The sequence below is a fragment of the Oryzias melastigma genome, linkage group LG15 (assembly GCF_002922805.2).
Source record: "Oryzias melastigma strain HK-1 linkage group LG15, ASM292280v2, whole genome shotgun sequence".
Classification (NCBI taxonomy): Eukaryota; Metazoa; Chordata; class Actinopteri; order Beloniformes; family Adrianichthyidae; genus Oryzias; species Oryzias melastigma.
The window spans coordinates 18,568,646-18,593,452 of record NC_050526.1 but is presented as its reverse complement, the minus strand read 5'-3'; the positions used below and the strand labels follow the sequence as shown (position 1 = coordinate 18,593,452).

Genomic DNA, 24,807 nt, shown 5'->3' with positions numbered 1-24,807 from the left:
TGTCGGGGGAGGGAGCATAAAAACGGAGAGCTCTCAGATGGGGGAAGGGTAGCGGAGTTGCTCCGCCCCAACGGTCCCGCCCACAATTCAGAGGAGAGCTCCTAATGCAGAAACAATGTCCAAAAAAACGACACGTGACTTTTATTTTTGCAAAAAGTGACATATTTATAATCAAAAGACTACCAGCAACACTTTGAAAATCGATCATAAGATGGTTGGGACTTTAAACTGTGTGACTTTATAGGTTCAGCCCAATTCCAATCAAGGAAAGTTAAAAAAACAAAGACCAGAACAACGTTCCACAGTATAAAATCAACATTTAATCTACAGTTAGTTAGACAGGCAAACTGGAGAAATAGTCGTACTTCATTTCAGATGTGAACAGGTTTTTAGGCACAGGAACATACATTTAAAAATATCAAATATTATAGCATATATTATTCTATGTAGCATAAAAGATTTGGAACATAACAAATGCACTTCATCGTCGGCTGTACAAAAATACATCTAAATCTTCCTCTGCACATTCTGAGTGTGCGTGTTTGTTTGTGTGTGTTTGTGAAGTCGTGAAGGTCTTTGTATGGATGCTCATGAGCATAAATGGGTGTCTGGAGTCTTCTGCTTGCAGCTGCAGTTCAGCCAAAGTCGATGCGGGGTCGGTACTCGAGAACCATGGGATACGTCTGGAGGGAGACAAATATAAAAAAGATTAAAAAAAACACTCAAGATTTAGAGATAAACAACAAACCTTAGGTCAAATGAGGAGTGGCGTGGATAAAAAACAAACTATTAACAGTGAAACATTAATAAAAAAAATTATGTTTAGACCCTCAAATATTTTCTGTAACTTTTTATTTTATTGATTTTTGGACCTATAGTTAAAAATCTGTACGCGTTGAACGGTAAGGTAAAATAAAAAAACAATGTTTTTTGTGGAGTCTTTGGACCTTTTAAACCTTAAGTAACAAAATAGCTCCTATGCATAATTTAAACCCCTTCATGTAGAGTTTTTTATAGGAAGGAGAGTGCTGTGAACTTGATTTAATAAAAATAAGCAACAGGATTTGTAGAATATTTTTTTAAAAATAAATAATTAAAGAAAGAAATGGGGGGAAAAGGAGAAACATTTTATGAAAGATTGAGTAACATGGATCCAATGCAGCTACAAGAGACGATCCCGACTGCTTCCTGTTCTCCTTATATATATATTTAGCTCCGTCTGCTTATATTGAGGGGTTTTATTTTCTATAACCCACTTTTAGATGCAGCTGTTCACAGGCCTCCTTTAATGTATTTCTCAAGCTGTATTTAATTTACAGATTTGAAGATTTAACTTTATTGTGAGAATTTGGACTAAAAACCCCGATACATTTTAGACTTTTTTAGTGGATTTTGATGATCTCAAATTCCTTTTCTCCGAGACAAGTGCCAACTTTTTGACTTTTCTGAAGTTTTAGCTTTCCTGGATATTCCTAGAAACTATCCTCCAACTTCCTCTTAAATATTTTGGCTTTATGTGTTTTATTATTTGGTACTCCACAGGAAATTTATAGCTTTAGAACTAATTTGTTCTTATAAATTTTGCATTTTTAGTGATGCCAGTGAATCTGTTTAGACTAACAACATTAGATAATTTTTGAAATCTTTAAAGGGACCTTATCATGCTTTACTTTAGTCTTTCAGAGTAAACTATATCCACATATATATCATCATATGTTACCTTTGGAACACTAAAAACCAACGTATTTATTAAATATTAATTATTATTGTGAACTTTTTTCATATCTCTAAGTAAAATGACTCTATCTATGAGACTCTGCCTTTTGGGTGCCGCCCATTTCATGACGTCATCCAAGAGCCGTCATCGATGGCGTATCAGACGAATAAAAAAAAATCAATTTAAAAAAAATATTGATGAACATACAGTGTAGCCCAGGTGTTTATCCACAAAATTTGGCACAGACACAATGGTGATGGCTAATGGGTTCATTTTAGGGTGAAATTTGGTCAAAATTAGACAACAGTCGAACATTTAAGGATTTATTGAAATGCTGAGAACATTGTTCTGATTAGCACTAGCAGTGAATGTTTCTCTCATCATCAATCTCTGTATCAAAAATTATTTTCGCTTTAATGCGAATAATTTTCCTAGACACACGCGCACCATTCCGTCTTTGCTCAATAATTCACGTTCAAACCAGTTCATCCAATTCGTCACTCACGTTTTTCACCAGGAAATAGTCTGCTCCACCAGGGAAATAACCAGATCCCTTCCTCCCCCAGGAAATAATCTGTTCCCTTTTTCTGCCAAAAAAATAGCATGCTCCCTTTCTCCACCAGGAAGTAGTCTGGTCCCTTTCTACACCAGGAAATAGTCTACCCCCTTTCTCCACCACAAAATAGCCTGCTCCTTTTCTCCACCAGGAAATAGTCTGTTCCCTTTCTCCACCACAAAATAGCATGCTCCTTTTTTCCACCAGGAAATAGTCCACTTCTTTCTCCAGGAATAGTCTGTGTAGCAGCGGCTAGCTGATCACTGCTAGTTTAGCAGAGACAGTGTTTGTGTTAGCCTGGGGGCGGAGCAGACTCTTCCTGGAGTGGGCGGTTCTCAACTTGTGACATCAGCATGTGAGGACCCGCTCATATTCATGGGTATGGGAGGGGCTGCTGTTGAGAGTGCAGAGGATTCCTCAGAAATGCTTGACTGGATCAGAACAGGGTTTCGGGTTCTTTATAGTGAGGATGAACCGTATGAAACACTTTAGAGCTTAACAAGTTTTTCATGGTTTGGCCTCTTTAAGCAAGTGGTGAGAAATATCAGACTATAAGTATTCACAAGTACTGAGAGGGAAAACTGAATCAAAAACCCCAAACTCTTTTTTTTTTGTTCTAGTACTGATGATATGTCATCAAACGCCTTTCAAAAGCAAAAAGAAAGATTTGAGGTTCTCACAGCTTCACTAACATCCTCCACATAGAAGAAAACTGAATGAGGAAATCTTAAATTAAATGGAAGCCCTCGATGCTAAAGCCTTTTTTCTAGGTGATGCCTTGTAATACAGTAATGTCCCGAAGCCTGGAGCTTATACGCTCACTCATAAAATCATCCTTCACTGAGCTAATAAAAGAGGAAGGTTCTGTTGTTTCAATTCTGTCCAAAATGACAACAAAAAAACTAGACGTGAAAGTGAAAATACAAGAACTCCTGAGTGAAGAATGAGTCTGGAGTATTTACAGTCTTCCTGGCTGTCATTTTCTTCTGGCTTGCAGCATTCTGCTGCATCATGACTCAAAGGAAACAACAAAAAGCTATCGAATATGCAGAATTACTAAGCAGCTGTCAGGAAGCTTAGGGTGAGAGAAGATAAAACAGATGGAGAAATGCTCAAGAGCCCAGTTCTTCTGGCGTAACAAAATATTACTCAGATTATGACAGTATGTGGGAGACTGATGGCAGAAACACATTTTAATTAAATGGTGGAAATAGTCTCTGAGCAAATGTTAGAAGTTGGTAAAACTTAAATAGTAACACAAAGATGTTTCTGACCTTCTGTTGGGTGATGAAGAGCATGTTTGATGATTAAAAAGATCAAACTAGTCTCTCCTTTATTCAGCACTGATGTGAGATTAAGGTTGGAAAGTGATCGGCCAGATCAGAAGCTGCTGTGTCAGAAAAAAAAGAGAAAACTTTTTTTAAATATTTTTATTGAATTTAGATCAAATTTGGTAGATTTTTTCCTTCACATTCTCACTCCCAACTTGTCATATCTGGACGTATGGTTTGGGCGCCCTTCGAGTCACTTTTTGTTGATTTGGGTCTCCCCAACTCATCATTTTTGTTTGGACACGGAATAGGACCCGAAAACGAAATAGGACGCGGAACCAGACGTGAAACTGGAAGCAGAATATGACGTGGAACTGGATGCGGAACCAGACTTGGAGTAGGACACAGAACCGGTAGCGGAATATGACGTGGAACCGGACACAGAATAGGACGTGGAACCGTATTTGGAACCGGACGTGGAAGCGGACACGAACCGAAATATGATGTAGAACCAGACGTGGAACCGGACGTGGAACTGGAAGCAGAATACGACGTGGAACTGGAAGCAGAATACGACGTGGAACCGGATTTGTAACCGTAGGTGGAAGCGGAATAGGACACGAACCGGAATATAACGTAGAACCAGACGTGGAACCGGAGGTGAAACCGGACTCGGAGTAGGTCGCAGAACCGGACGTGTAACTGGACGCATAACAGAACGCGGAACTGGATGTGGAACAGGACGCGGAACCGGACGCGGAACTGGATGTGGAAAAGACATGAAGGGTACCCAGCTTAGGGTACCGAGTTTAGGTTAGGGAACTGGTACCAAGTTAAGGTTTGGGTATCGGTGTCTAGAGTCAGGGCTCCGACTCCCCCTCTGGTCAGCGGTGGGAGCCGTCTCCAGAGTACTGAACACACTACATCTCCCAGCAACCCCTGCACACACTCTGCAGATGCCGCTCAGCTGACACTCATTGACAATTACTCACATGATACTTGAGCGCTGCACAGAGCCTCACTCAGTGTGAAGTATTGTTTGTGCCACTCTGCCTGCATTACTGAGCGTTTCTATCTGGACCTGATCTTCTGTTTCTGACCCTGACGATCTCTGATCGCTTGCCGCCTGCCCTGACCCTCACCTGGACTCTGTCAGCTCTAGTCTCCTCCTGGATGACCCGATGCTGGTGATTGACCTCGGCCGGCCTGACTCTGATTTAGCTTTGTGGACATTTATCTGTTTAGTTCCTGTCTGAACTAATAAACCTGCTGCACGTTTCTGCAGTTCCCTAAGAAGATGTGAATAAAATACACAACATTAGAAAAAAATGGGTAAAAAAGCAAAGCATTAAGTTTGAGTTGAAAGGTGTGCAGACATAAGCAAACATCAGATGGTGCATAAATGTTTAGATTTTATCTTAAGTAATATAAGCAAAAATTAGAAGATAGAAGCTAACAGTGATTCCGAGTTGACGCTAAAATAAAAAGATCTTAAGCTGAGCTAATAAAGGATTGTGGGTAAAAATGTGCTTTTTACTGAGAAAAAGTGCATTATTTGAAGGCAGCTTCTATGAACCCTTTAGGTTTTTTATTCCTTTGTTGTTTGCTGAAAAGCAGAAGCTCAAATGAAAAGGTCATGAATTACATATGAGGGGAGAATTTTTAGTCTGAAAGCTTCCTGACACGCTATTGTGCTGCTGAGGGTCAAAGAAATCTGATTACTTTAAAGCACAAAAAATATCTATTTTTGCATCTGCATGGATTTGATAAAAGTCTTGATCAATGTTTTACTCTCATTTAAGGATCAATCTGGATCTCTAACTGTATTTATTTACTAATTTACTTTTTTACTGATTTATTCATTTACTTCACTACTTATTTACTGATTTACTTATTTATTTACTTAAGTACTTTTTTTACTTAATTACTAACTTAATTGATTACTCACTAAATTAAATATTTACTTAAATACTTAGATGATTACTTATTCATTAAGTACTTTTTGTTTACGTAAGTACTTATTTACTTATTTACTAACTTATTTACTTAATTACTTACTCAGTTATTTGTTTTCTTAATTATGTATTTACTTTCACATTTAATTAGTTACTTCCTTAGTTACCTATTACTTTACTTACTTATCTATTTACTTAATTGCTTACTTAGGTATTGACTCACTTACTTATTTACTTAATTATTTACTAACTTACTTACTTACCTATTTATTTACTTAATTACTGACTTATTTCTGACTTACTTACTCATTTACATAATTAATTATTTACTTACTTACTCAATTACTTATTTACTTGCTTACCTATTTACTTTTTTACTTACTTATTTACTTACTTAAATACTTAATTACTTTTTCTTTACTTATTTACTTACTTAGCTATTTATTTATTTACTTAATTACATACTTGTTTACATAATTACTTATTTACTTACTTAAATACTTAATTACTTTTTTCTTTACTTATTTACTTACTTAGCTATTTATTTGTTTACTTAATTAAATACTTATTTACATAATTACTTATTTACCTATTTACTTATTTAAATACTTAATTACCTATTTATTTACTTACTTAATTACTTACAAACTTAATTACCTATTTATTTACTCATTTACGTACTTAGTTACTTATTGATTGACTTACTTACCTACTTACCTTTTTTACTTACTTTATTTACTTATTTACCAGCTTATTGATTGATTGACTTACTTACTTTTGTTTATTTGTTTATTTCTGAATTGTTTGTTAGTATTTATTTGCAGCACAAACACAGAACTCTTTCTGTGACCTTTGTGCTTCATAGACATGTTTACATTGGACCCACAGGACAGAACACTGAACTTAATCTTCACTGGTGTCTGTGGCAGACATGAGATCCTGTCCCCCTTCTGTCATGGGACGGGTCACACGTCAGTGTAAAGCATGAAGGTTCAAATTTGGGTGACTCTGGAACTGTCCTGCTTCTATACAGACAGAACAATACTATCTTTTATGCATGAACTCTAACAAATGTCATGTTTCATTTTCTACAAAGGTTATTGATGGAAGTGACCCATAACTTCTACATCACTGCAGCTTTAGGTTCCAGAACGTTCAGCTTTCAGGAAGCACAGCGAGAGCGGCGGCCTTACGTTTTCTCCGCGTAGCCGCCACCGAGTCATGTAGATGAACTCCAGAGTGTGATCTCGGCCCATAATTTCTCCGTTGCAAAGAACATCCAGCTGCAGGGAGCAAAAACGGGCGTTAAGTTACTGTGACTTCTCATCTCTAATGTGAAAACAGAGCGGAAGATTTCTGTGTCACGAGTGGAAGAAAAGTTTAAGAATGACACGGTTTTGATGAGTCTGATTTAAAAAATGTTAAATTCTGAAGAAAAATCTAAAATATATAATTTATGCTTATCTGTAAACATTTGTAATTGTTGCAGATATTTAATAAAATACATTAATATATATAATATATTTGTTTTCTATCTGCTGATCTGAAAGTTTTTATGTTGTATTTGATACATTTTAAAAGATTATTATAAAAGAATGTGTAGAAAATGAAGATAAATTGAGTTCTGATCCTTTTCACTCATGTATGGTTGAACTTGTGATGCATGTTTGTTCTTATATGTTTTTGTATGTGTTTTAATGAAATCATTCGTTTTCCTTATTCACTTATTTCTTTAAACCACTAATTTCTGACAAATATTCTGCTTTTTTCTTATAATTTTCAAAATAAAAAGATATTAAGAATTTTTAAACTATGTATTCAATTTAATTAAACATTTTTGTGTTTTTTTTTAGTAAAAATCTACAAAGTCCAGCTACCCACCACCTGTTTTTGTGACTTTTCACAAGGTAAGTTTATTAAAATGCTGCTATTTAGAGAAGCAAACAAAGAATTAGCTTCAATTTTCATATTTTTTTTAGTTAAATTAGATTAAAAATGAAAAGAAAATCAGTAGTTCAAACATGCATGTTCTATAACTGTCATAACTCATTTGAAAAAGCTCTCGTATTGAGCACAGGAAATGTTCGAGCTGCAGCTCATGAAACCACATCCTCAGAAAAAAACATATTCCACAATAGCAAATCAGATATGCAAATGACAGCACGAAGTTCAATCGTGTTTTCATCACAGATTGATGAATATTTCATGTCGAGCTTTTGAAGAATGTCTGCTTAAGAGAATTAGCATGAAGGAGAAACAAAAAGGAACATCAATCCTGAAAATAAAGACGGAAAAAATATTGTTAAGTGAAAATAGTAATAATTACCTCATAGGAGCTCGGCAGCTTGAGTTTAAGACTGAGAAACTTCTTAATAGTCCCCACTGTGACTCGACTGGAGCAGCGGATGAACCTCTTCATCAAATCCTATTGAGGAAGTGAATTCCAGCCTAATGAGACGAGCTTGAGGTTCAAAATGTTTAATGAAAGACGAAAACACCGACCGTGACTGTGCTTTCTCCAGACTGCCCCGTGTTACGGAGGCAGTCCAGACAAATGGCTATCTGAGGGTCACTTCTGTGATAGTCATCATCTCCACCGCCGTCCCCGTCGTCCCCGCCGCCCGCTCCTCCATCCACACCGCCTCCTCCGTCGGGCAGACCGAGCCGCTGCCGCCTGGGGTTCTCTGTGAGAATCATCATTCATGAAGGTAAACGAGCGTAATGACGGCAGTAACCTTCAGGATCTGTTTAATGTGGTAAATCAGACTTTAATTAAAAATAATCAGCTTCTAATCACCCACTGTCCTGATAAAATATGCTAGAAGAAAAAGTAGTAGGATTCAACCAGTTCCTTGTGCAAAAATAGACTAAATTGTTGCATCTCTTTGGGTATGTAGTAGTAGTAGATCTGAAGCTACAGACACATGTGATGAATGGGTTCTTGAAAGCACATTTCACCCATGGTGTTCACATTAGACAAGCAGGGAGGGGCTTCTTTGTCTTCTTCTACTGTTTACCAGCCCATGTCCGCCCCCTAGTTTGGAGAGTTATGGGCTCCAGCAGGGGGGAGGGACTTCCTGCTACTGATTTTCAAGCACCATATCTTTTCTCTGTGGTCAGATACTCTCGGTCCAACCCGAGTCCCTGATTGGTCAATGTTTGACCTGGTTGAACTGTCATCGCACGTTTAGCGCCCTCGAGTTTAGTACGTAGAGCTCGAAACTGGTCGTAGAAACTAGAATGTGAAAGTTTTCCACATGGAAGTCCAAACACACATTTATGTAGAGTTTTCATTGGAAGACGCCGTTTGAACACTCATTACTGACACATTATAGTGGATCTGATTCAGACATATTCTACTTCTCTCGGCTTTCTTAAACAGACAGCTCACCTTGGCCATTTTCTTTGGGCTGGTTCTTCTTCCAGAAATCCACTTCCTGCTGTTCTTCTTCTGGTAAAAAGGAACAAAACAGAAAGAAAAATGTAAGGGAACCAGTAACTAAAGCTAAAGCATTGTCAGATTTGTGAGATGCAAACAAAGTCTGTTAATCAACTGTTCAGATGAAGAACTTTAGTGAAACTCAAAACCAGACTTTTGTTTATGAATCTGAACCAAAAGCAGAATTTACAGTTAAATTCAAAACTGCACACAACAGGACTGTAATTTTCAGTTGAAAATAAAACTGTTCATCTACATGGATGATGATTTTGAGCACTGAACCTGGTTCTTTGAAGACTCTTCACAGTATGACATGAACTGGTTTAAAGTTAAAGTTAAAGTTTTAAGTCCCACTATTTGTCACGCACCTAGGTGTGTGAAATTTGTTCTCTGCATTTGACCCATCCCCAGGGGGAGGGGTGAGCTGCAGACACAGCCGCGCTCGGGAACCATTTGGTGGTTTAACCCCCCAGTCCAACTCCTTAGTGCTGAGTGTCAAGCAGGGAGGCACTGGGTCCCATTTTTAGAGTCTTTGGTATGACTCGGTTGAGATTTGAACCCACGACCTTCCAATCTCAGGACGGACACTCTACCACAAGGCCACTGAGCTTATGCTCCTTTAACATGTGTCCAAAGTGTTGCATAATGATTATTTGAGGAGAGGAGAAACATCTGTAATGTGGCTTCAAGATTACAGAAGTTTAAAGGTCAGAAGACCAGCAGCACAACACACAGACCTATCACTTCAGCTCAGCTCTGAGTCATGGAGCAAACTCCAAAAACGATGTGAATATCACTTCAGCTCAGCTCTGAGTCATGGAGCAAACTCCAAATACAATGTGAATACTGAGAATCGTTGGACTCAGAAACATCTCAGAAACAGCTTTTACCGCACAGACATGTAGAGTTCTGCTTCAATACGGATAAAATCTTGATCCTTGTATGCATCCATTTAGCTCCCAATACTATGTTTAAATATGCATGCAACGTCTGTAACTAATACTATATAGCAGATGTGTCAAAGTCAAGGCCCGGGGGCCGGATCTGGCCCTCCTGGTAATTCTATCTGGCCCTCCAGATCTTTTTATTTTATTGTTATTAATGACCCGATGTTATCTTGCGCTCATTTCTAACTTGTATAATTTTGACAAAATATATTTTTATGGAGAATAAAATATTGAAAGTTATTTAAGGTTTAAGTTTTTTTAAATTTAGAATAATATTCCTGGGTTTTTAATTATTCATAATTATGTTAAAAAGTTATGGTTTTAAATTTAACAAAAATTGGCATTCTGTGAGCATTTTGGACTATTTTAGCATTTACTAAGATTTTTTTAGGCTATTTTGAAGTTTAGCTAATATTTCATCTACAGACTAGCTGTTTTGGCTATTTTAGGGTTTTTTATTTTCGTTTTTTAGGCGGTTTTGGAGTTAAGCTAATACTTCTGCTATATGCTAGCCGTTTTGGCTAACGTAGGATTCTTTTTTTATGATTTAGGATGTTTTGGAGCTAGACTATTATTTACATGCTACCTCTTTTGGCTAATTTAGGCTTTTTTCAGTTCTTTAGCCTATTTTGAAATGTAGCTATTTTTCAGCTACATGCTAGCTGTTTTGGCAGACCTAGGCTTTTTTATTTTATTTTATTTTTTTAGTTTTTTATTCTAATTTGGCATTAAGCTAATAATTTAGCTAGCTATCAACTTCAGCGTGTTTAACTATCAATTTTAGCATCTTCAGCAGCCAAATTCAGCTTACAGTATTCTCACTAGCATGATCGCAGAAAATGCTATATATTTAGTTCATAATTATGTTAAAAAGTTACAGTTTCAAAGTTTTAAAATGTCGTTTTAGAGTGTTCATTAAACGTTTATCCTGTTTGACCCACGACCTCAGGTGTGTTCTGGATTTTGGCCCCCTGTGCGATTGAGTTTGACCCCCCTGACATATAGGAAATGAGAAGTCAGTCTCAGAAATGAATGTGGCTCAAGCTAAACCAGGAAAGATTCAAATCTGTACGATTACATTTACCGGTTGGGGAGCACATACACACAGAAATACTCTGTTTCTCAGCAGATTTGTTAGCTGGAACTCCTTTAGTTAAACGTGAAAGCTTAACCCCACTTCAGAGAGGTGTTACATCGTCACCTTAGCTCCTCCTATGGAGCTTCTGCCACTCAAAATAATCTAAAACTGATAAAGAAGTCCTCAAGTTCTGCCAAGAGCAGCTCCTGTGTAATAGATCTGCAATATCAAAGGTTTGCTGCAGTGAAGAGCTCAAACCTACAGCGTTTATAGACAAGTGCTGCTAAAGCGTCACAAACACACTAAAGTCTCTGCATTTTGGGGAACAACTTGAGTTTGAAGAGTGATACATGTTGCAACACATGCTGGGTTAACTTCTTCTCAATCGGCATGAAATTTGTTGATTTGAACTCTTCAGTCCAACAGTTACAAAAAGGATTCTTGCATTTCGGAGTCACTTCGACCCACTCGAGTCTCATGCAATGACAACATTTTGACCCACATTTGAACTGTTACTGTTGAAGTCTGGCGAGCAGGAAGTATTTCTCGTTGTCTCTCCAACTTGTGGTAAGCAGACGGAGTGAATGTGTTTTTATAGCCTCAACTTGAACTCAAACACCTGAAATTTGACTAGCAAAACAATATATTCAAAAGGGTTTGAAAACATTGCTCCACACAGGATTTAGTCTGAATACATTTTTCAACTAAAACAAGGTTTTGACATACAGGGAAAATATCTTTATTCTTTAAATAGTAAATACTGTTTACTTATATAGCATTTTTATAGCATTCAGTTCCCATGGCAGACCCACAGGAGCAAAGTGAAGTTTAGTGTCTTGCTCAATCACACTTTAACGCATTACTACTCCACTATCACTACTCTGTGCTACAGCCACCATGTTACATAGGATGGAAGTGATCTTTACTGGACGTCTGTACATATTTTTGCCTTTAATGCTAAGTATTTTGCCTCTCTGGATGTCATTTTAAAGCCCTTTCTGGGAATTTGCTTGTAAAACTTTGCTCAAACTCTAGAAAATAATAAAAAAACATTTTTTTTGTGTGTGAGAAATGGACAAATACGATGGATAAACCGATAATCTGATCTCTAAAATCATATAACGGATCCAGATGTTCCTAACGTTCCTCTCAAACACAGAACAAAAATGTATCTTCTATTTAAACTTTATAAAAACATTTGCTTGTGACCATATGTTTAAGTTTTAACCACAATGGTTCCAGTTATTGGGATCAAACTATTTTTTAAGAAGTAAAATACTCGCCACAGATTGCATTACAGGTTCAACTCTATGGAGTGATTTTTGTGCCACCATACTGCAAACAAAATTCAGTTTGAGATCGAAATTTTCTACATTAAAAATAGTGTAAAAGTGTTAAGAAAAAAACGTCATAATTTGAAAATGAAAATACTTAATATTTTCTTAAAAAACTTTTTTTTTTTTCAAAAAATGTAGCACAAATGATTTAGATGCATTGTGTCTCATTTCACTTTCGCCCTATCTTACATATAAGAATAAATGTAGTATATACAGATACATTACATATAATGTCATATCATATATATTATATATTTAAAATACTTTTTTTTTCAATTTTTTCTCCAAATCTTTAAACCTTTTTTATAATAATAGGACAGTCAGATATATGCTAATATATTTATGTTTAGTTGTAGGATAAAACCTAATTTGTGTAAAGTCACGACAGAGGAACCTCCCAAAGCTTCTTCTCTACATAACTGTGTTTATCAGGCCTTCATTTATACTGAAATTCTTGATAAAACTGATCACAGACAGGAAAAGAACAACACATTAAACAGAAGAGGTTTTAGCAAAAGCAAATGCACCAATAATTCAACTGCTGGCGTCTTCTCTCAGCAAAGATCTCATTAGTATGTGGTATTCTGTCACGGTCCTCTTAGAGTTAAACTGCTAGTAATATAATGTCTCAACATTTGACTCACTTTCTCTGAGTCCAGGAACTAGCTTAAAGATGATCTCCTCCAGAGTGTTGTCCAACCTGGAAATGTCAGAAAGAGGACATGACAGTAAAGTTATGTTTTGTTTAATGAAGAGGGATCGATTAAATAATGAAAGGCAAAGCAGCAGTGGGTGACTCATGGGGGGGCTCCTACCCAGAAAAGAATTCCTCAAGCATTGCAAAGGGACATCTTTAAAATTGCATAACTCTTTCATAATGGAATAGAAAGTTACATAAGAAATAAAAGAAAGACGCCCCTTATAAAAGAGCAAAACACCAGTTGAAAAAAGGCTTAAAGGGAAAGCATTAGAGAGGAATTGTAAAGGGAGAAAAGGAAATTAGGGGGGGGGTTTACCTGAGCATCTCCAACGGGTTGGTCTCATGGACCTGAATGCCACATTTAGGACAGTCATTGCTCTCCTCAAAGTGCTGCACAATACAGCTTTTACAGACTGGGAGAAACAGAGAGACATTTTACTGATTTAAACAACATCGATTCCAGCAAAACACACAAAATAAGCAGCTAGTTTAACTAGAAAAGTTGGATCATCTTTGATAATGCTACTGTGAATGTTTTTACTGAACGTAGTTACTGAAGATGCTAAAGCTGTTTGCTTAAGGTATTTGCTAAAACTTCTAATGCCATTTGCCTAATTCTAAGATTGCTTAAGTATTTCAATATATAAATCTTTATTAGAAGTCAAATTAGCCAAAAAAAAAAGATAGCATGATGATAAAATATTGGCTCAACTCAAAAATAGCCTAAAAAACCTGAGTAGATGGCAAATTAGCCAAAAACGTTACTAAAACGTTGCTAAAGTATTAGCTAAACTCCAAATTAGCCTAAAAAAACTTCAGTAATCTTAATGCCAAACTAGCCAAAACCGTTAGCAAATTTAAAACATTAGCTTAATTGTAAATTAGCATGAAAAAAAACTTGTTAGATGCTAAAATTACCACAAAAAAACATGTTCGTATGATGCTAAAATATTAGCTAATTTCAACAGTAGCCTTAAAAACCTCAATGGATACCAAACTAGCCAAAAACAATAGCATGTTGCTAAAATATTAGCTAAATGTAAGAATAGCCCTAAAAACCTCGGTAGATGACAAGTTAGCCAAAACTGTTAAAACACTGCCATAATATTAGCTAAACTCAAGAATGGCCAAATAAAAAAAAAAAACTCTGTAGATGACAAATTAACCAAGAACATTAGCATGTTGCTAAAATATTAGCTAAACTCAAGAATAGCCCAAAAAACCTCAAAAAAACTTAAAAAGAAAAGCCTAAAGTAGCCAAAACAGCTAGCATGCAGTGGATAAAACTTCAAAATATTCTAAAAAAAAACCCCCTGAAAACAGGCAACATTATCCAAAACAGGTAGCGTGTAAATATTAGCCTAACTCCAAAATGGCCAAAAAAAAACTTAAAAAAAAAAAGTCCAAGTTAGCCAAAACAGTTAGCATGTAGCTGAAATATTAGCTATACTTCGCAACAGCCTAAAAAATGTAAAAAGAAAAGCTTAAATTAGCCAAAACAGCTAGCATGTTGCTAAAATATTAGCTAAACTAAAGAATAGCCCAAAAAACCTCAGTAGATGCCAAACTAGCCAAAAACATTAGCCTGTTGCTAAAATATTAGCTAAACTCAAGAATAGCACTAAAAAACTCAGTAGATGACAAGTTAGCCAAAACTGCTAAAACGTTGCCATAGTATTAGCTAAACTCAACAATGGCCAAATTAAAAAAAACACTCACTAGATGCCAATTCAGCCAAAAACTTTAGCATGTTGTTAAAATATTAGCTTAACTCTGAATTAGCCTTAAAAACCTAAATGGATGCCAAATTAGCAAAAAACATTAGCATGTTGCCAACATATTAGTTATATTCAAGAATGGCAACAAAAAAAACCCTCAGTAGATGCCAAACTAGCCAAAAACATTAGCATGTTGCTAAAATATTGGCTAAGCTCAAAATTAGCCCTAAAAACATTAGTAGCATTAACGTCCTTAACATGCTTAACGTTTTGATACCAATAATGAATAGGTTTCAAAGTGCTCAAGACATGTAAATAATTTTGTGAAAAAATTTTCAAGAATTGGGTAAAATCCTAAATTGCGTAACATTTATGAATACCAAAAGTACAAGAATGAACGTCCTGAACGTTTTGATACCAAGATTGCAGAATTCGTTTAAACGTGCTTGAGTTTTTATGTGCTAAAAAAAGTACGGAAGCAGCATCACTAAAGTGTGAATTCACACTAACACAGCATTCACACAAGGAAAACACACTTGGTTAAAGCACCCATCGTTTTCTTGAACTTTTTCAACAAAATCCAGTACTATTCTATTTCAATTTATCTTCTTCTTTACATTATCGAGTTCAAATAAAGACAATTAGTAAAAAGACACAAGCAGTTTATCACAAAAATATATTGTTTCTTATCATTTCACCGCATTTAAATTACTAAAAAACTTTTGAAAGAAGCCACATTATCCATTTATAATAGTGATTCATCCAAAACTAGATTAAGGAAAACTTTTTGTGGGGGCTGACTCATTTTGTTCACATAACATGACTCGTTTATCCAGGTTGATTCCATCAAAGTATTTTGATGAAAGTTGTGTATAAAATGGTTTAAACATCCTTTATAAGTTTGTTAAATCAATACTTCCACATTTGTCTGAATGTATAAAGGCCTAATAGTTTTCTTTTGGACTGGAGAATCTTGGGATCAGGGCAGTTCATTCAGAGTGTTGCCTCTGGGAAGCCCCGCGTCGCCGCCAGGAAAACCACTCTGACTGATTGCAGTGGTTTGATTTTTAGCAGTGTCCACGCCGAGGCTCAAACTGGGGGCTCAAAATTCTGCTCCATCACAGGGTGGACGTTATACGACAAAGTACATAGGAGTAAAAAGGGATTCACACCATCTACCTCAGAGGTGTCAAACTCAATCGGACAGGGGGCCAAAATCCAAACCACACTTTAGGTGGCGGGTCGAACAGGATAGACATTTATTGAACACTAAAACTACATTTTAAAAAATGTAAAACTAACTTTTTAACATAATTATGAACTAGATATATACCATTACCTGCGATAATGCTAGAGTGAATGCTGTAAGTTGAATGTGGCCGCTGAAGATGCTAATGCTGGTGCTAAAATTAATAGCTAAAAACATTGAAGCTGAAATCGCTGAAGCTAATAGCTGAAAACCCTAAACCTGATAGCCAGCTCAAATATGAGCTAAATCCAAAATTAGCCTAAAAAACAAACAAAAAAAATTGATTAGCCAAAACAGCTAGCATGTAGCTGAAAATGGCTAAACTTAAGGATAGCCTGAAAAAAATGGAAAAAGCTTAAACTAGCTAAAACAGCTAGCATGTCGTTGAAATATTAGCTTAACTCCAAAATAGCCTAAAAAATGATAAAAAGCCCAAGTTAGCTAAAACGGCTAGCATGTAGCTGAAAAAATAACCAAACTTCAAAATAGCCTAAAAAACCTGAAAAAGCCTAAATTAGCTAAAACAGCTAGCATGTAGCTGAAATATTAGCTAAACTCCAAAACACCCTAAAAAATCTTAATAAATGCCAAAATAGTCCAAAAGGCTAGCAGAAAACCAAATTTTAAAACTTTAAAACTGTAACTTTTTAAAAATAATTATTAATAATAAAAAGGCAGGAATATTAATCAACTTAAACTTTAAATAACTTTCAATATTTTACTCTCCATAAAAATATATTTTGTCAAAAAATAAACAAGTTAAAAATAAGCCCAAGATAACATCAGGCCATTAATAACGATAAAACAAAATTACCCAGAGGGCCGGATCCGGCCCCCGGGCCTTGACTTTGACACGTGTGATCTACCTGATTGATATTTTTGTGATTCACTCACATGTGTGCAGGCACTCGGTGACTGTCGTCGGTTTGATCAGGTAACCTCGACAAAGGTAACAGGTGATGAAGTGGTTGAAATCCCTCACCAGGTGTTTCCGTCCTGTTGCAGCCATATTTGGGAGTTTTTTCAATGAGTCTGCTAGTAGCTGCAGTTCAGGAGACAAAGCTGAAGGGAAGCGACTCCCCTGAGCTTTTGGAGAATCAGACGTCCATTTAAAGCAACGGGGAATGGAAGAGTTTAGGGTAAAATTAGAGTTTTATTGATGTGGTTCTGCTGAACTGAAGTTCACCAGGGAGTCCAGGGAAGAGGACATGTGCAACGTTAGATCCTACTGTGTGAAGTCCTGCTCCATTCTTGGCTTGAATTTATAATCCGTTCTTCAGGAAATTTAGTATTCCGTCTTCAATGAACCACATTCCTGCCATTGGCTGACTAAAAAAAGCAAACAATATTTGTTTTTGTCAAAGATATTTTCAAGAATCTTGATTCCGATTTCTTGTATGTTCCAGCCAAAGAGCCATTTTGAATCCAAGAGAGGTCAAAGGTGAATTATTTGTCATCATGCTGATGCATCTCTTGTTTCTGATCTCCTGGGAGGATCCCGATGATTTGAACACATAAAAAGTCAATCTAAAAAAAGAGAAAAAGTCAAAGTTAGTAAATGTGTTAATCTACAATCACATGACCATTCAGCCAACAATACTGTTGCAGCTCTGACCTAAATACATCCTCTCTAAGACTACTCTTACTATGAATAGCTAACCTCTCTGACTCGTCCCCATTCCCTCCCCATTTTCATGAATCTCCACTCTTCTGCTTCAAATGTGGATAAATATCATGACCAATATCATGATAAGCAGAAATGCAGCTTCAAGGGTGTCGACTTTTCTGAACAAATCTATTATAGACAGTGTGGGATCTACAGTATCTAGAGCAGAGGTGCTCACTCAATCACACAGGGGGCCAAAATCCAGAACACACCTTAGGTCATGGGCCCAACAGGATAAACGAACACTCTAAAACGACATTTTTAAAACTTTAAAAATGTTACTTTATAACTTAAGTGAGAACTATCTGCAATAACGCTAGTTCGAATGCTGTAAGATGCTAGTGCTGATAGCTGAAGATGCTGAAACTGATAGCTAAAAACGCAGAAGCTGATAGCCAGATAAAATATAAGCTGAATGCCAAATTGGCCTAAAACACTAAGAAAAGAAAAAAAAGTAGGTTAGCCAAAACAGTTAAAATGTAGCTAAAAAAATATCTAAATTGCCAAAATAGCCTAAAAAAAACTTTTAAAAAAAGGTAAGCCAAAACAGCTGGCATGTAGCTGAAAAAAATAACCAAACTTCAAAATATCTTTAAAAAACTGAAAAAGCCTAAATTAGACAGAACAGCTAACGTGTAAATATTAGCCTAACTCCAAAACAGCCTAAAAAACTTTTTAAAAAATCCTAAATTAGCCAAAACAGCTAGCATGTAGCTGAAATATTAGCTAAACTCCAAAATAGCGTTAAAAAAACTTAAAATGAAGAGCCCAAATTAGCCAAAAGAGCTAGCATGTGGCTAAAAAAGTACCTACATTTCAAAATAGCTCAAAAAACTGTAAAAAAGCCTAAATTAGCCAAAATAGTTAGCGTGTAAATATTAGCCTAACTCCACAACCAGCTAAAATGTTAGCTAAATGCCAAAATAGCCTGAACAGCTAAAAAAAAAGGTTAGCCAAAACAGCTAGCATGTAGCTGGAAAAAATAACCAAGCTTCAAAATATCCTAAAAAAACAAAAAAAAGTCTAAATTAACCAAAACAGCTAGCATGTAAATATTAGCATAACTCCAAAACAGCTTAAAGAACTTAAAAAGAAAACCCTAAACCAGCCAAAAAAGTTAGCATGTAGCTGAAATATTAAGCTAAACTCCAACATAGCCTAAAAAATATTAGTATTGTCAAAATAGTCCAAAAAGATAGCAGAATTCTAATTTTTAAAACTTAAAAATCATAACTTTTTAACATAATTATAAAAAATAAAAAAGGCTGGAATATTCTTCCAGAATAAATCATCTTAAACCTTAAATAACTGTCAATATTTTACCCTCCATAAAAATATATTTTGTCAACATTATACAAGTTAGAAATGAGCCCAAGATAAGATCAGGTCATTATTAACAATAAAATAAAATGGTGGTTGGTTATTATTACCCAGAGGGCCGGACTTGACTTTGACACGTGATCTAGAGCCTTCGGAGTAAACCGTTATGTTTGTTCCATCTCATAAACTTTCAACGTTAATTGACAGTTTGATGGGGATCATCATACAGATGTCTGCTGTCACCAAGACTCCAACAGTTTCTGCAGCGATGTGTGATTTATCTGATGCACCACGAACGCACCACGAGCGCACCACGAGCCAGGTTAAAGTGATTTTAGCAGAGTTCACCTGTCAGAGCTTTATTTTATGATGCCACTTTGCTCAGGTGATAAAACACTGGAAACACAACGAAGGTCGATGGTGCCAGATGTGGCCAAGAAAGAGAAGCAGGAAGACGAGTGAGTTTCAAGGATGCTCTTCAACTGACTGGAGAGTTTTAGGAATATGGGTTATTGTAGGTTTTCTGTTTTATTTCTGTGTTGAGGAAAGGTCCTCGAACCTTTAAGGCTCACAGTTGTGTTTAAATGTCCCGCATAGCCTCAAAAAGGAATTTATCTTTCATTGTCTCCCCTCTTAGTTTTAAAGAAATTTCCTTTAGAAAAAAAGAATCAATGTATTTGATTGTCAATATTAAACCATAAATATTGATTTGTTTGTAAGAGAAAAAGATAGCAAGAAGTCAAACTTTATTTTCTTCATTTACCAAAAGCTGATGCTTTTGCTCGTTACCATGGTGATCAACTTGAATTTTGGCTACCAAAGTTTTTAGCTCTCATTGTTGATATTTATTAAGATGGATGACATCCAGATGTGATTTACAGGTGACAAAATTACTGATTACTGTTGGTGCAATTCAAATAAAACAAGTCAAAATTCCATCAATAATTAAAATGATTAATTTTTGTTAACTATGATCTTCAATTTTCATTTTTTTTAGTTCAAACTTTCCTTTTATTAGCATTTGTTTGTTCTTGTTAATAGTAAAAAAAAATAAGACTAATATACAAGAATCTTGTATTTACTCACAAACATTTCAAACTTAAAAAAAAGGAAAAAAAAAGCCTAAATTAGCCAAAAAACGCTAGCATGTAGCTGAAATATTAGCTAAAATAGCCTATTTTACTCTCCATAAAATATATATTTTGTCAAAATTATACAAGTTAGAAATGAGCGGAAGATAACACCGGGCCATATTCGTAATAAAATAAAAATAATCTGGAGGGCCGGATAGAATTACCTGGAGGGCCGGATCCGGCCCCCGGGCCTTGACTGACACATGTGCCTTAGACATTACATAATGTGTACATTTGTCAGCTGTACTGGCTCTGTCCTGTAGAGGCTCATGCAGACACCCACCTACTGTCTTTGCAGAGTCACCAGCCAGCTTGACAAGCACGTGCTTCTCTGAGCTGTTGTAGTGGAAGCTGGAGAAACAGAAGGAACAGGCCACGAGCTGCTGCCTATCTGCAGGAAGCAGGCAAACACGGGAAGATGTGCTTGCAAAGGCAGTTCACATTTCTGCTGAGATGACTACTCTGATAGACTATTATAATTATTGTGTGCTGGAAAAGCATCTTTGATAGCATTTATGAAGTGACAACTAATTAAAATAATAGACGTCTCTTTCAGTTCAAATTCAAGGCAGCTTCCCCTGAATTTAACACCAGAGTTTGCTGTGCTTTGGTAGTAAAAGGGAAATTCTACAGAGGAACCAGGCAGCTGTTATCACTGATTGTCAATCAGGCATGCTGGGAAATCAACATGTTACTGACATTTCAGTAGGGCATTACATAATTGCATGAACTGGTTTTTTTAGATCTTAATTGTGGATTTGGCAAATAAACCATTATTTGTAACAGACCTATAAGTGTGTGACATTAGAGAGAATAGGAATACACTTTCCATCAAACTCATTTTGACAGGTGACCTTTGACCCTACAACAGAGGTGTCAAAGTCAAGGCCCAGGGGCCGGATCCGGCCCTCTGGGTAATTTTATTTTATTGTTATTAATAGCCCGATGTTATCTTGTGCTTATTTCTAATTTGTATCATTTTGACAAAATATATATTTTATGGAGTGTAAATATTGAAAGTTATTTAATGTTTAATTTGATTTATTCTGGAATAATATTCCTGTCTTTTTATTATTTATAATTATGTTAAAAATTTACGGTTTTTAAGTTTTAAAAATTGGCATTCTGCTAGCTTTTTAGATTATTTTGGCATTTACTAAGATTTTTGCCTTTGTTGGAGTTTGGCTAATATTTCAGCAACATGCTAGCTGTTTTGGCTAATTTAGGCTTTTCTTTTTACGTTTTTTTAGGCTGTTGCGGAGTATAGCTAATATTTCAGCTACATGCTAACTATTTTGACTAACTTAGAGTTTTTTTTAAGTTTTCAGGCCATTTTGGAGTTAGGCTAATATTTAATATTTTTTAGGATATTTTGAATTTTAGCGTTTTTTTCAGCCGCATGCTAGCTGTTTTGGCTACTTTAGGCTTTTTTTCCAAGTTTGTTAGGCTATTTAGGAGTTTACTAAATATTTCCACTGCATGCTAGCTGTTTTGGCTAATTTAGGCTTTTCTTTTTAAGTTTTTTAGGCCATGTTGGAGTTTAGCTAATATTTCAGCTAAATGCTAGCTGTTTTGGCTAATTTAGGCTTTTTTTTGGTTTGTTTTTTTTTAGGCTATTTTGGAGTTAGGCTAATATTTACAGGCTAGCCGTTTTGGCTAATTTAGGCTTTTTTCATTTTTTACTATATTTTTAAGTTTAGCTATTTTGTCAGCTACATGCCAGCTGTTTGGGCTAACCTAGATTTTTTTAGGCTAATTTGAGATTTAGCAAACATTTTAGTGGCTATCAGCTTCAGCATTTTCAGGTATCAGCTTCACTATTTTCAGCTTCAGCGTTTTCATCTATCAATTTCAGCATCTTCAGCTATTAGCACTAGCATCGGCAGTGGCCAAATTCAGCTTCCAGCATTCACATCAGCATCACAGGTAATGCTATAAATCTAGTTCATAATTATGTTAAAAAGTTACGGTTTCAAAAGTTTTAACATTTTAGTTTCAGAGTGTTCAATAAATGTGTCTTTCTTTGTTTTGAATTTTAGCCCTTTGTGCGGTTGAGTTTGACACCCTGATCTAAGGCCAGTGAATTAATAAAAAGTGTTATTTTAAAGGTATATTTATTTAATGCATAAAATAATATTTGTTTAACTTTTTTAAATTAAACATTTTTTTAAATATATTATTTTAGTATGAACTGTTGAGAAGAATTCATGTCATCAGGTGTTTCTTTTCATTGAGAGCTGGTGTCATTGTGGCGCGTGCGCGTGTGAGGTCAGGTGTGCGAGTAGTGCTGGCGTCACGCGGGGCTGGATTCAGGCAGCTTACTCACTGCAGGCTTAAAACTACACAAGCACTCCGGACCGGCCCGGCCCGGTTCAGCGCGGCTCGCGCTCAAGCCGCACGTGCGCACCGCTTCTCGAAGCAGCCAGTGAGGCATGTCAGCCCGTCTCATTACGAATGCGCGTCACGTTCTACGTCACCTGTGTCCAAACAACATTTAGGGACGACACTCTCTCTCTCTCTGCGGTGACGCAGCGATGTGCGTTCGCTCGCGCGCGCTCGCCGTTTGCCTTTTTAGCCCCCCCATAAACATGCGAGCGTAGGTGCGCGCGCGCGCGTCGACGGTAAAAGTTGTAAAGCGGTCCCGTTTTCATGTGGAGGAAACGAACGCGCGCTTCCCCATGCGTTAACGCACCTTAAATCCCGCACGTGCGCGCACATGACGACGCACTTTGCCCAAACGGATGGGTATAGGGGGGAGGAGGGGGGGTCCAGCCGGTAGCGTCAAAGTTTAGCTGATGAATCCGAAATAATCCGAACCGATGACATCGTTCCTCACCTCCGTCCACACTTCGCGGAGTTACGGATGCCGCGGCGGGGCAGGAACGTCCACCATGACACCGCCTGGTCCTCCCGATCAGTCTGCCAATGAGTACCGGAGAGAGAACGCGGAACTGGTCGGCTCGGATCGGATCTGCCCCGGTCCGCCCAGCAGTCAGTCAGCCAGGCAGGCAGCGGAGAGCAGCGGTGGGCGGGGAGCCACCAGGCAGGCAGGGCTCGGAAACTGAAAGCGATTGTGTAACAGAATGGCCCACAACGCGCACACACGCGCACGGGGACACACACGGAGCCGTGGCTGTGGAGAGATGAGCAGCCTCGCGCGGCTGTGCGCTCCCCTCGTGTTACAATAAGGCGATCAAACGCACCACGTGACGGCAGGAAAACGTCTGTCTTTACATTGAAAGTTCTACAAAGCAACATTTAACATTTTAAATTAAATAGATCCATCTATATGAAAAAGACTAGTTCCTCACACGTGGGTGTAATAACTCATTAAGGACAATTCGATTCATATCATAATTTCTGGTTGACGATACGATTCACTGATCTAATATCAATCCCGGACATCTTTAACCATAAAAATTCAACCTGTGTGACTCAGAGATAAACACCTGTACAGTGCAGGTGAAGTTCTCATGATTCCTTCTATTTCTTAAAATATAATCAAGAATAATTTAAAAATGTGTAAACAAGTAAAAATAATTATTGTCTACATGTATATTTATTTATATATATACTGTATATACATACATAATGTTATGTAATATTATATCCTATATATATATATGTGTGTGTGTGTATAATTACAAACCCAAGGTCTATTTGCCACAAGGAAGACAAAACAAAAGTGAACGCAATTTTTGTGTCCCGCCTGAATTCGCTGCTCATCGTCTCTCATAAACTGTTTCCTCAAGCTTGACGCTTTGTGGCTGCCTGTGGGAGGAGCTACCAACTTACAGGATGATAGGTATAAGGAACGGTGTCTGTGGATATGGAAGACACAAAGGATGTTGGGAAATAAGGTTTATTTATTGTGAAGAGTTCTACAAAAATATCAGTAATGTTGCAAACGGGCAGACAGCTGGTTCCAGTTGTAGCAGGTTTATGGAAAAGAGAAGCAGCCAGGCTAAGCTAAGAGTCCACTGAGTTCAATCAGAGTAAAGTCAGGGCAACAGGTCGGGGCAGGCGGCTTGGAGGCGGAGTCAGGAACAAAGCAGGGTCAAGTAACGGGTTCATATCAGAGGTAAATGCTCGATTTGCTGGCAGACAAACACAGGCAATACTTCACACTGAGTGTGGTCTGAGCGGTACTTAAATGTCCTGTGGTTGATGAACTGATGAGAACCAGGTGTGGAGCCATCCAAACATTGTGCGCTTGGGTTTATGGGAGATTGAGTGCAGTCAGTACTCGGCCAGGCGATGGCTCCTGGAAACAGAGCTTTGGAACCTGACAGGTTATCATGTTTCCACGTTTGGGTTATTATTATTATTAAAAGATGTTCCCAGTACAGGGGGCTACGTCTGTATGACAGCCGCCTCCGCTGTGTTTCTGTGTCTCTGTGGCTGAGCTTGAAGGCTCACCGTCTCATATTTACTCGAGGGGGAAACAATTAGGAGACTTTTAATTTAATGTTTTAATGAAGCCGGCAGCCTCTGCACCCCGTAGTGGCTCTCTGTCTGCCGTCATATGGAGTAAGTGAGCAAAAACTGGCGATCTGTCCAGAGCGTATCCCGCCTTCGCCCCAAAGTAGCCAGATGAGCTCTGAAAACCTGCAGCTCCAACTGGTTGAGGAAAAAGATGGAAGTTCAGAACAAAAACGCTGGCTTTGGAATGGCATTGTACCTGTTGATCAAGTCACTGAAAACGTCGAGTCTCCAAAGCT

General features: G+C 37.1%; 1 protein-coding gene and 1 long non-coding RNA gene across 3 annotated transcripts; one reads left to right on the top strand and one right to left on the bottom strand.

The window, feature by feature from the left end:
• Positions 1–300: 300 nt before the first annotated feature.
• Positions 301–23,214, bottom strand: LOC112162218 (polycomb group RING finger protein 5-A). Of its 2 annotated transcripts, XM_036215602.1 has the most exons (10): positions 22,923–23,214; positions 20,370–20,477; positions 16,862–17,494; positions 13,317–13,413; positions 12,945–13,000; positions 8,891–8,950; positions 8,002–8,183; positions 7,826–7,924; positions 6,693–6,782; positions 301–683 (listed from the first exon to the last, which is right to left on the bottom strand). In XM_036215602.1, the coding sequence occupies exons 3-10, from the start codon at positions 16,974–16,976 to the stop codon at positions 636–638; spliced, it is 747 nt and encodes a 248-aa protein (XP_036071495.1). In that variant the 5' UTR covers positions 16,977–17,494; positions 20,370–20,477; positions 22,923–23,214; the 3' UTR covers positions 301–635. The 2 variants fall into 2 exon arrangements, with proteins under 2 accessions (XP_036071495.1, XP_024153732.1); XM_024297964.2 differs by lacking the exon at positions 20,370–20,477.
• Positions 19,070–20,648, top strand: LOC112162220. Its single transcript, XR_002922032.2, has 2 exons — positions 19,070–19,411; positions 20,385–20,648. It is a non-coding gene; the product is annotated as an uncharacterized LOC112162220 (long non-coding RNA).
• Positions 23,215–24,807: the final 1,593 nt, after the last annotated feature.

What these genes read in the sequence shown, in the direction of transcription:
- LOC112162218 (XM_036215602.1), bottom strand. Translation starts at nt 16,976, where the DNA reads ATGGCTGCAACAGGACGGAAACACCTGGTGAGGGATTTCAACCACTTC. An exon ending in CACCGAGTGCCTGCACACAT is followed by an intron (nt 13,414 to 16,861) that starts GTGAGTGAATCA and finishes TGTTTCTCCCAG; the next exon opens with TCTGTAAAAGCTGTATTGTG. An exon ending in CTGGAGAAAGCACAGTCACG is followed by an intron (nt 7,925 to 8,001) that starts GTCGGTGTTTTC and finishes CTTCCTCAATAG; the next exon opens with GATTTGATGAAGAGGTTCAT.